The following is a 12,234-nucleotide window of genomic DNA, read 5'->3' on the forward strand; positions in this document are numbered from 1 at the left end:
GTAGAGCTCAAAGATAGCAAATAGTAAAAAGTAAACAGCATCCCTGGCAACTCAAGATTATACCACTGACATCTGGTAGAAAATGGCCAAATTTTGGAATTGTTGCTTCTTTCTGTTCTCTGGATAGTTGAGAAGGCAAATGATTTAATATTGGTGGGCTTCCTATTTCTAACTACTCTTAATTCTTTAACATTTTCTTTTAAAAAATCTCCCTCCCAACAGTTCATGTTCCTGCTGGTGATGTCCTGTAGCAGAGGTGTCAAAGTCACATCATCACAGTGTTGTCACGTGATGTATTGGGACTTTTTTCCCCTTCGGTAAACTGGGTGTGGGCATAGCCACTGTGTGATACATCTGACCCGCTGGCCGGCAATTTGACAGCCCTGTCCTATAGCCTTCGAGAATATCAGAAGTTTATGTTGCAACTCTCTCTCGCCTCTTCAAACAGTGCTTACCTCTGATCTAGTTGATGTTAATGTGAGCTTGGTCTGGATAGGAAATTAAACAGTGCACTGATTCTGGTATTAATGAAATAAAAAAAAGAATACAACTTAGCTTTCCTTTTTTTTTTCTGGAAGCTGAAACTATCCCAATGAATGCTCTTATCCTATAATTAATAATTCACATTTTATGTTCCAAATTACTTGATTTTATTTTTGAAGCATAATCACATAAGAGCATTAGAAATCCTCTCTTATTTTTCTTTTATATCTAAATGTTGTGCAGAGAGTTCTTCACTCATTTGCATTTTCCTTTTCACAAAGGATCCTCTTGATCACGATTTTATGAAATCAGATACAATGCCTCATTAAGATTTCTTTCTTAATTTATTTTATTTATTTATTAATTGATTTTATTGATATGCATATGGTTTTGTGTAACTGGATGACACTGCAGTGATGATATGATCAATTATGGGCCAAGATACCAGGAACGTCTTATGCTTTGTCAATATACAGGAGCATTCCCAATGTATATGAGCATTATCTTGTATTATCTTAATATGATTATGCATATAATATGAAGAAACTCAGTGTGATTATATGAAGGAAGGTTGCTCTTTTGCAACAACAACAACAGCAGCAACAACAACAACCCTTCTTAGTTCTTACCCCTATGGGTGGTGTGTATTTTTCTCAGTCTCAGTTCTTTTAGTAAAGGCATGAGAGAATAAGGGTTTTGCACTGTATCTTAGCTATTCCTAACACTGCACTCTTTTGGACAGATAGCTCTAATGTTGTTTCTGGGATCTACTGGAGCCACAGCTCCAAGTGCTCCTACCACCACTAAGGCCACTTTGGCCTTTACTTTCCACATCCTCTCCTTCTCGCTCTGGTATTTCTCTAATTTCTCATACTCCTTCTTGATGTTGCTATCTCTTGGCACTATTACATCTATCACCACTGCTGTCCTCTGATCCTTGTCTACTACCACAATAACTGGTCATTTGGCAAGTAATTGCCTGCCTGCCTGGATCTGAAAGTCCCACAGTATCTTAGCCCTCTTATACCCCCTGACATTTTTGGGATCTCTCATCTGGACTTGGGAAGGTCAAGGTCCCATACTGTACAGATGTTCCTTTATACGTCAGCTATAATGTCAGCTATTTTATTGTGCCATTCAGTGTCTGTTGTTCCTGCCTGCGTGTTACACCTTGCCACTATGTGCCTCTGAAGCCTCTTTGCATAGACTTCACCTTCGGTCATATACATACATACATACATACATACATACATACATACATACATACATGAATGCATACATAATGAAGGCTCTAAAAGTTGCTACAAATTACCAGCAAAATCATATACAGGCTACTCAAAAGTAAACATTTTCATGTTTTCATGGAAGCATAATAAATTCAGGATGGGATTAATTTTAATCCTGAAACTAATTCCAGATTTTTTTCTAATTAAACCCAAAACAGAATGAGAGGCAGAGATAATTCATAGCATTCCGAAGGGATATAAAATGGGAACTTTTCTTTATATTCTGTTTCTGATCGTCAGTCTCTGGGTTTAAGTTGCCAAAACAGCAACATCCATGTCATCTATGCACTGACAAATGGAGAATAATGCTGAGAGTCACAATAATAAATGGAATAGGAAATAGAAAAATAAAAGGTTCTAGGGAGACCCGAACAATTCCAGAAAGATGGAGCAGGGAGTTGATGAAGGAGAGGTGAAGAAATATATAGGAATATATATCAGTCTCTTTCTCAATATCTTTTTTTTCTCTCTCTCTCTAGAAAGAGAACAATTTTTTGATCATATAATAAGGTTGCTAGGTAGCATGTGACATGTATAAACTAAACAAATAGAAAGAGAGAGCCACTTATCATCTGGGTGTGTAAGTTCTTGAATGAATCAATGAAGTTGAAAGAATTTATTGCCTATCAAAATCAATTGCCATGTTGTCTGATTTGCCTGGTCATAAAATGCTTTAAATAAATCAATAAAATCAGTGGAGAAATCCAAGAAATGTTTTTATGGGAGAGTTCTGAAAATGACTAGAGAGGCGTAGTCCAGTTTATAATAAAGGAAAACATGTCTGACTTACTGAAACAACAACCAAGTGCCAAAACATCTCCAAATCCCTGGTTTTAACTATTTAACAAAGATGTTAAATAACAATGTTCATGTTAACTGTGTAAATAAGTAAACATAGCCCTTCATTCCTGAGAATGAAAGCAGACTTTTGTTTGTAGAGACATTTTTATCGGTGTTTTAATAACGGTTTGTTCCCCTTTTTTGCCATTGGCCTTAAGTATTTCTTTCAAGGAATTTCCAGAAGTACACAGAGTCCTTGTTTGTTTACCCATGAGAGACACTAACTCAAGAAGCCCTGTGTTTCATTGTGATAAGAGCAATTGTAGAATGGAATTGTGCTATTTCAGGAGTTGCTAAAGTTGAACAGTATAATTCACTGTATTGGAATACACTTTCACATTAAACCTGCCTTACAAGTAAAATTATAGACTCACAATAAACACCCCCCCCTTAATGTGTAAGTATTATGATTACCACTTATACAGGTGATAATAACTCTTGTGGACAGTGCTAATGCAAGTGAAAACTTGCTCTACTTCTATGTGCCCCAATTCTCCATTTGTATCTTTTCCTTTTTTTCTAGCTGGGGGGTGGGGGGAAAGGAACACCTTTGATTTTTCTGCATTCAGTTAGATAATTTAAAGAGCAATAGCTAACTAAAGCTCTTAACTGTCTGTACAAGCCTATCTGAGAATGGGATATAAGCAATAAATCATCTGCATAGTGGTAATGACATCTAGCTTATATAAGGTTTATTAAAGCTGTGCACAAATGACCTCTTGAAATTATTTCCCTGGCAAGTTATTTCCCTGGCAAAACATCTTACCAAATTTCTCTAGGAATAGCAGTAAATCTTCTATATTCCTCAGGGATATGCTGGCAGTAAAACCTTTTTGATGGCTTTACCCAATGATAACAACTGCCTTGGCAACTAGATCTCATTTCTAATGTTCAGTAATAGACTTTGAATCATTCTGTGGCCTCTCATATGAAAAAGATGATAAGGAGAGATGAGAAAAATAGGAATGGGGTGACTGCAGTGAGATTCTTGCATTCAATATGTTCTCAGGTTTTATGGACTTCACTTGAAATCTTTCTCTTCCCCTAAACTGTTCTCTTCTTTTGACCATTCTGATAGTCTTCAAGCCACAACAAATGTTTTGAGGTTGGTCTCCTGGCAACCTTTAGCAAAGGACTAATTTACCAAAGGACCAATGTAGTGAGAAGCTACCTTAGGCAGCAAGGTTAAGAACCACTAATAGCAGGTCACTTTCTTTCCTTGTGAAGTCCTACTCCAGCACACATTGGGGGAGACTCTGCAGAAGGGAACAGCTATTTCCTGCTTCCAGTTTTCTTTGCAGAATTATGGTGTTGAAGAATTCCTGATAAGGAGCTTTCCTGCCTAAAGATTTCCTCAGCTTGCTCCTTAGGCTAAACAAGACCTCACTCCCTGCTGATGGTGTCATCATCAAAGGGGATGAGAGCTCCTTGAGTGGAATCAACATGTTCATCTACATAACTAGTGTCTTGAGATTCTAATACAGCAGGAACTGCTTTTTTTGTTATTTGATCTTTGTTTGGCATTAGTAAATGTATTGGGGAAATGGTGGGAAAAACAGTTGAATGAAAAAACATGCATCATTATATTTACTGCAGCCAAGGGCCAGGAATATTAAATGCTAGAGGTCAAAGATTAAAACAGCAAGTCAAAGTGGGAATATGATGGGAAGCTGCAACTTGGCTACTTCTTCATTGTCAGTCCCTAGCCTGCTGTATTACAGAATATCCTGGTAGAAAAACTGGAAGAAGCTGGTTCTTTCTTTCCCTGTGATAGTTACTAGATTAGCAATTTAATTTAGGATTAAATGCTTGATAATAGAAATATTTGAATATTTAAATGTTTGAGTTTTAACGTAATGAAAACAAAGTTAATGACATAGACATGCAATGTTTAAAATCAATAAAGAAGAAATTGAATTAGTTCGAGAATTTATTTTCCTTGGATCAAAAATTGTTCACGATGGTACTTCTGCTCCTGAAGTCAAATGCAGGATAACCTTAGGCCACAGTGCAATGGTTAACATGTATAAGGTCTGGAAAAGCAGAGATATTGAAATAAATATAAAAAGCAGGTTAGTTAGAGAATAGTCTTCCCTACAATGATGTTTGGGTATGAGAATTGGACACTAAGGATGGCTGATTGAAGAAGAATTGACACCTTTGAACTGTGGTGCTGGCGTAAATTATTATGCATGCCATGGACTTGCAGAGCAACCAACAGAGAGATGCTGAATCATATAAAACCAGACACATCATTAGAAGCCAAAATCACAAGACTATGTCTAATTTACTTTGGCCATGTCATGCATGCAACTTCATTGGAGAAATCAGTGATGCTGGGAATGGTTAGGGGAACAAGAAGGGGCAAGCAAAGTACATGCCGACCTGATAACATCAAAACTGATACAAAGATGAACATCCAACAACTGAAAGAAGCTGTGCTTGACAAGGAGCTAAGAGTCAGACATGGCCAAATGGTTAAAACAACAACTATAGAAATATTATTAGCAACTGATGTGGCATAAAAAGCAGAAATTAAAATTGGAGGTCTAACTTATCTTTCATCTAACTTCCTTGTGTATACTGCAACTTTAACCTAGAGAGGTGGCAAGACTATACAGGATTGCCACCCATCAGCCGGCCAAGTTTGAATGCTGCTGCATTTGGGTGACCAGGGAAATATAGGAATGCTATTTAGTGTACTATTCTTCTTTGCCATAGTATTAAGTCTTAGACTTTTTGCAGGAGTTCAGAGTCCATGCTGAGGCTATCCAGTCCAGAATCACTCAAGATTTCATGCCATTCCACAAAGCTCTGAGTTATTTCTTATGCTGTTTAACATATACACGAAACCACAAGGAAGTCATTTGGAGTTTGGTTTCGGATACTGTCGGAATGCTGATGATACCCAGCTTTTTAGTACACTTGAATGTTGCCTACTTGAAAATGAGCTGGGAGAGGGAGAACAAGCTGAAACTCAATACAGATAAAATAGAGGTGCTATGAGTTAGGAAAAAAATGAATTTTGGGACTTTTGAAATTTGCTCAGGCTTAGGTTGCATTTTCCCAAAATACTATTGCTATTGTGCCAAAGGTGAATACCTGAGCTGGCTAAAGTTACCATCAGTTAGTTGCACCTTATTTTCACTATCTTTACCTAAGCAAAAAACCTGCAACCACTAAGTGATAATAACTGCCTGCACAGTTTAAAGTTGTTGACCTTTAAAGCCCCAAATGGCTTAGACTCTGGTAATCTCCAGGGTTACCTCACCTGCTATGAGCCTGTCCACTATCAGTCAACAGAAAAGATCTTTCTGAAGATTTGGCTCTTAGAAGTTAGACTATTAGGTATGTGAGAAAGAAACTTCAGTTTTGTTACTATTGCAAACTCACTTGGATGTTGGAATACACAGAGAAGTGGCTTATAAATTCAATAATAAAAAATATACCTGGTAATCTGGAATGACTGACCTAGTGCTAATGGACTAGTCCTGATTAAGAAGCTGGACAGAGAGGCAGTTGGCTTAGACCAGGGGTGTCAAATTTGCGGCCTGCATGCTGGATGTGTCACGCACTGGCCACGCCCACCCCGGTTTAGCGAAGAGGGAAAAGTCACGATATGTCACATGACTATGTGACAATTTGAGTTTGACACCTCTGGCTTAGGCAATGCATTTTAGCAGATATGTTGCTCTGTTTTGAAGTAAATAATAGGAAGCAGGTGCTAAATGAATGGCAAGCTAGTTTTCTCCATAAATTATCTTCTACCATTAAGTAAAGATAAAGGGTGAATTTTAGAAATAATGCAATGCAGATGCTGTAAATCCAAGCATAGTTATCAATGGCCAGCAGTGTGGAGGGAAAAAAAATCAGGACACAAGGTTTTTTGAAGCAGAACTCAAGACAGTCTTCCACCTTTCACCAAAGAAGTGCTGGGTTCCTCATAGGTTCAGTCTTTTGGAAGGAAATGTCCCAACCTGAACTTAATAGAGACAGTTGGTACAACTTCCCAGTAATAAATCTCCTTATACGTGACTTCCAAACACTGCTGTTTCAAGGAGCAGACTAGGGAGATGACCTTTTAAGTACGTTTATTTATAGAATGTTCCGGGTTCAAAACTACATGCATTTGTTTAATCTGAAGGTTTTACTATTGATGTCTGCGATGCATTACAAGCCTTTGGTTGGTAGAGAAGTCTATTGATGAATGTAATTACATTAAATATACCCCATCCCTATTTTTATATTTCATAGATCAGACAGCAGAAATGATTGAAAATTCCTGGCAGATAAATTCAGATCTTTCAGTGTGTAATCTACTTTAAGGACGTGTCATCAGAAAGACAGTAATTTTTAAAAGAATTGTTTCTCAAAGATAAAACTGAGTGAGCAAATCAGCATTGGATGTCTATATTCCAACTTTTTGTTTAGGCTCCTCATCCTCCCTGTCTAGACTCAATAGTTAGCAGACAAAGAGCAGCAACAATCTTCTGCAACCTTGATTGCTTGCAAAATTCATAGGAATATTTCAAACTAGTGAGAGCAGGAAACTTCTGTAATCTCTATCTTTATTGTTTCCAGTGTGAAAATAGTGTACTTAGCTCAAGCTGTCCTGTAAATCTTGGCCAAAAAGCAAGGTTCTAACATATGTACTTGTTATTAGCAATGAAAACAAGCTAATGACATTGGAGGTGTGGGGGAGCAGCCAGAAAGATACGAAACATTTCTGGGGACTGCATGAAAGGCTAAAATTTGCTGACTGGGGAAATCCACACATCTTAAAGTTGCCAACATTGAGAAGCATTGCCTTGGACCTTTGTAGGGCATTTTGTTGGGGAGATTTAATATATTATTTATCTTCTCTTACTACTTATTTTTCACCCATTTTTTTCTTGAAAGGGAACCCTCAGAGATTCCCATGTTCTTTTGATCTCCTTTTTCATTTTATCCTCACTATAGTAAGAATAGTGCCTCATTTAGATTATCTAGTGAACTCCTTGGCTCAGAAGGCATTTCTGAATATCTAATATTCAACATCTGGCATGCTATCATTATATTACTCTATTACATCGACGATATTCTCTCTCTTGTATGCATACACTATCATATTTACAGCACACTGTACTTGTGGATATTCTCAAGCGATAGCTTTGCAATAATAATGCTAGGTCATCTAAATTTTACTTTATAGCATGCCTAGATAGCAGTGATCTGGCAATGATTTCAAATGAGCTTGTTTCTGTATTAGAAATTATTCCTTTATCTGAATACCCAAGTTATGAGATCTATAAAAACACATCAGAGTATAGATGTATCTGAATATTGCAGAACTGTAAGCCAAAATCAGACCATATTACATTTTAGCAAATGTGTAAACTCAAGTCACTAAAAGAGATGGTAGTATTCTATAAATTAATCTACCCATTTTGTAATAATCTACTCTCCTTTTCTGTTATTCTGTTATACTCTGCACAAAGTTACTGAATGAACTGCTTCATTTATAGAATTTCTGAAATACATATTTTGAGCAGTATCTTCATATTGATCTTTAATAGAAGTAAAGTCTTATTTAATGATCAGAGTAAAATGGGGGGTTGTAGATTTTTGCTACATTTCCACATTATTCTTTGAATACCTAAACACTTTGATGAGTAAGGAAGTGTGTGAACTCTAATTTAAGTGTTGCCTTCAGTGGGATTTTTTCCAAGGTAAATCTGTGCAAGCCTGTATATGATTATTGGACTTGCTTAATTTGGTTAATATACTTGTTTAGTAAATGAACCCATTTTATAAAGCACATATACATAGACACACACAATACCACAACCTCAATTGCAACTAATCAATCTTAGTATGTTGTACAAAAGGACCAGCTAGATCTTTCAATGATATAATTAATCACATCATACAAATCCAGGGAAAGAATTGCTTTCATCGATATTCATGCACAAATGGAACAATTATTGAAAATAGAAAGGGGGCCTCCTGTAGCCCATCCTGGCCATCTGACTCAGCTCAAGAGACTAAGGAGCCCAACTAGAAAATATTTATGGGGAACATTTTCTGTGATTCAGGAGAAAAGAGAGAAAGAAATCCTACTACCTCCCTGCATGATTATTTGATTCCTGCATTGAGTGGGGATTGGATTTGATTGAATTAAATAATTCTTTTGAACCTCTTGATTTTATATTGAATATGGCCTATCTTTCTATTAAATCCCTAGGCCTAACATGCTCATCTAGGCATTGCCATTATGACTTTTCACAGTGTTCTTGAACTCTCAAAAGAAGACACTGAATCAATATTTGGTTCAACGCCTATTAAGTGTTTGATTAATGGACACTTTTTTATCTTTTCCTTTCATCCATCTGCTTTTCTTCCAAATTTGGATTGTTGAGTGAATACTTTCGCATAAGAACAGCTGAGAGGAACAGCTGAGAAGAATAAATGTTATAAAAGAGACAGACTGCACACTGCTGTTGAAATTTAGTCTCAAACAAAATCTAAAGCAGAGTTGTGATTATTCCTCAGGTAAAAAGATGCAGGAAGATTAAAAATGCAATTGATAGCATAATTTCTACAAGGATAGAAATGGGTGGGGTTTTTTTGCCTATTTCTACAATATGACTAAGATTTTCTGTCAAGCAGAATATGAATTTTTGGATACATACATACATACATACATACATACATACATACATACATACATACATACTTTTTAAGAGATAGAACCAGGACATTGGTTTACTGCCAAAAAATGAAAAGGTAAAGATGCCAAACTGACTCCTTGTCAAGCTGACTCCTAGTGTTTACATGAACACAACTATCCAGTTTGGCAGTAGTGCAAGGTATTTGGCAGTGCCTTCCTCCATGATATTTTTTCAATGTTCCTGCCTAACGGTCTAAAAGAGTGACATAAAAACAAAATAAATGTTAATAGATACAGATGGTCTGAAATGAAACACTGAAATCTGGGGAACTTTTGTTAATCAACTCATGAGCCCTGCCCTTTCCTCAGGATATTCTAACCACTCTTTTGCTTTTTTTCACAGTCCTCACAAAAGTCAATGCTGTTTTAAAGGAGAGCTTGTCCATATTAGCTGCCTGATGGGCTTGTTTTGGACTGTGCTTAACTATGGAGGGTCCCCAACGATGCATTCCCTTACCTGATCGTATGTGTGTTTATTATTTCTAACTGCTTTTGTAGAATGTTTTAATTGGTGATTTTATTCTTTGCTACTTTTGTGTCAAATGGGCAGCCATATAAATTTGACAATTAAATAAATAAATATTTGACTCTAAACTGTGTCAGTTATGAAGAATGGAGAGTGGGATAAGATAAAGGCAATATTATGAGGACACACTAGAAACAAAAGTTGCTGGGAAATGTTTGTGCCATGGTTACGAAGAAGTGAAATACACTGAAAATGTATTTGAGCTGTCCAGTATCACATTTCTCCAATAATGCTATTCATTACATAGAAAGATATATATGATAGATAATATCTAGCCTGCCCTTTGCCTTGATATATTACTTTTATAAAAATGGATTTTCATTTTGAGGGGTGAGTCCAACTTGCACACTAGCCAGACACAAATTTACTAGTAGATGATCTCACTACTCAGTCACCTTCAGTTCTCTCTCAGGCTATTTACTTTTTTGCTATTACTTGCATGGAAATACAATATTTTTTTAAATTACATCTTTATTTAGAGAAGAAATCTTCATGTCTAAATTTTGTACATTCTTGCTTTTGGTACATGGTTGCATTGATCTTTGCTCATAAAAAGAAACTGCAAATTCACTTACAAAGTCTCTTCTTTGTAAAGATCCCAATAATCCTGAAAAACTTTACTGATGTAATGCAGCTCTTCTGAAGTTACAGCTATGTCATGAGGTTCATTAAGACTGTCACATTAGACCCACTTTCTTGGGACTAAGCTCCACTGAACTCTGAGACATCTAAAGGCTTCAGCTCTATCAAGCAAGATTTAATGCTATGAACTCATTTTGTATCTTCACAGATATGGGCACATTTTTGTATTCTGCATCTTTAGCAGGCAGATGGAGAAACTGTTTTATTTTTGAGATGGGAAAAATACCATTGTTTTTAATGTAGTAACAACACAGCATTGGTGCTCCAGGAGAGGATGGGAGCAATTTGTAAATTGCTTCAGGTCTGTGGAAAATGAATGAAAACTTTAAGAAACTCTTCCGCTGGAGAAACTGTCTCATTTATTCTCATTAGCTGTTCTTCACAAGGACCATTTGCTCCACTGACTTTCTTAAGAGTCACCCTGCCTCTTTACAAAACTCTGGAAAGTACTGTGTGATCCTAACACAAACCACCAAGTTTATGCCAAGAAACCCATACCTTCTTCCTGAAGAAGTGACCATTGCCAGATTTCTAGCTTCTTAGCAAGCAGATGTGCTCTGTTCAGTTTCAACTGCGCTAAAATTCAAGCTTTAGAGAGGAAGTACTGGGTGTTTTAATATAAATTATTTTGGAAGCATTCACCGCTATCAAAAGAAACTTTGTTTTAAACTTCTGTCTGAGGTGGCTTATCTTTGCTCTGCAGCTGCAAAATACCATGGGAATGAACTTCAAGGGCTGCAGTGCTCTGGAAGAATCATCAATCCCCGAAAGCTTCCACCCCACACAAACACATTGAAAATGTTCACCGGACCTATCAGATGAGAAGCTGACCCAGAAAGGCAAGAACAAAAGCTGCTGTTGACTTGGCTGTTTTTTGTCTGCTTCTCTTTTTTTACTCACAGTTCAGTGGAATTCCTGGGGATGTCCCGTGGTACATAGGTCACCTCACTCTCCTGACAGATGAATGCCATTCTGTCCGAGCACTGACAGAGGGGATGCTGGCACCCAAAGCAAGCCCCCAAGAGGAGCCACAGGCTGAGGAAAAACAGAGCCATGCTTGCTTCTACGTTGCCCATGCCTCCCTGAGCAACTGGGAAATAAGCTCCTCCTGCCTCCCACCATCACTCTCTTCCCTGAGGATCCGCCTTCAAGATTTGTGGTGAGTCATGTGATGCTCAAGGAAGAACATCTCTGTGCATCAGGGTTTTCAGTCTATCAGGGTTTCAGGAAAGGTGGAGTTACGATGTGTCTGCCTCTGCTTCATGTGCTCATCATGTACTTTTTGCACTCTAGATCTGGGTATTTGGCATCAGTGAGAGAACTTAGCACACTGCAATATTCAGAGTAGTTTTGTTTGCTGACATTCATTTGTACTTACTCCCTATAATCCAGTATAGACTGACTTTCTTTATGGCAGGACTAGGAAACAATTTTTAAGCCAAGTGAATTGCCACAAGTACACTCTCCAAGGTGGGTAGGGTCTTACGAAAAATTAAATTTGATTAAATTTAAATCCACATGTAATTAATTGCAGTACATTTGATTATTCCCCACGGAGTTAAATATAGAATCCTGCTGTCACATTACCAATTAAAATTCAGTAGGAACCTTTGATGATGCTCATAGCTTGGAGCAGCCAAGTCCTCATGGGGGCCGCACGTTGCCCTAGGATCCCAGGATGAACTCCTCTGCTTTATGGGAGCACCATATTTCCTGACCAGGTTATTGTGAGCTGTCAGATTTCTGTC

The 12,234-nt window shown here is 37.3% G+C and overlaps 1 protein-coding gene across 2 annotated transcripts in view; it reads right to left on the bottom strand.

Moving 5' to 3' along the window:
- Positions 1 to 11,621, bottom strand: part of FSHR (follicle stimulating hormone receptor) — a 105,346-nt gene extending 93,725 nt beyond the window's left edge. Inside the window, exon 1 of one of the 2 annotated variants that reach the window (XM_034427420.3) lies at positions 11,387 to 11,621. In XM_034427420.3, the coding sequence (XP_034283311.2) occupies positions 11,387 to 11,562 (176 nt within the window). In that variant the 5' untranslated portion in view covers positions 11,563 to 11,621. The remainder of the gene's footprint in view (positions 1 to 11,386) is intronic. The other variant, XM_034427421.3, reaches the window with a different exon arrangement.
- Between the last annotated feature and the right edge of the window lie 613 nt (positions 11,622 to 12,234).

The sequence above is a fragment of the Pantherophis guttatus genome, chromosome 1 (assembly GCF_059756535.1).
Source record: "Pantherophis guttatus breed Tessera chromosome 1, ASM5975653v1, whole genome shotgun sequence".
NCBI classification, from domain to species: Eukaryota; Metazoa; Chordata; class Lepidosauria; order Squamata; family Colubridae; genus Pantherophis; species Pantherophis guttatus.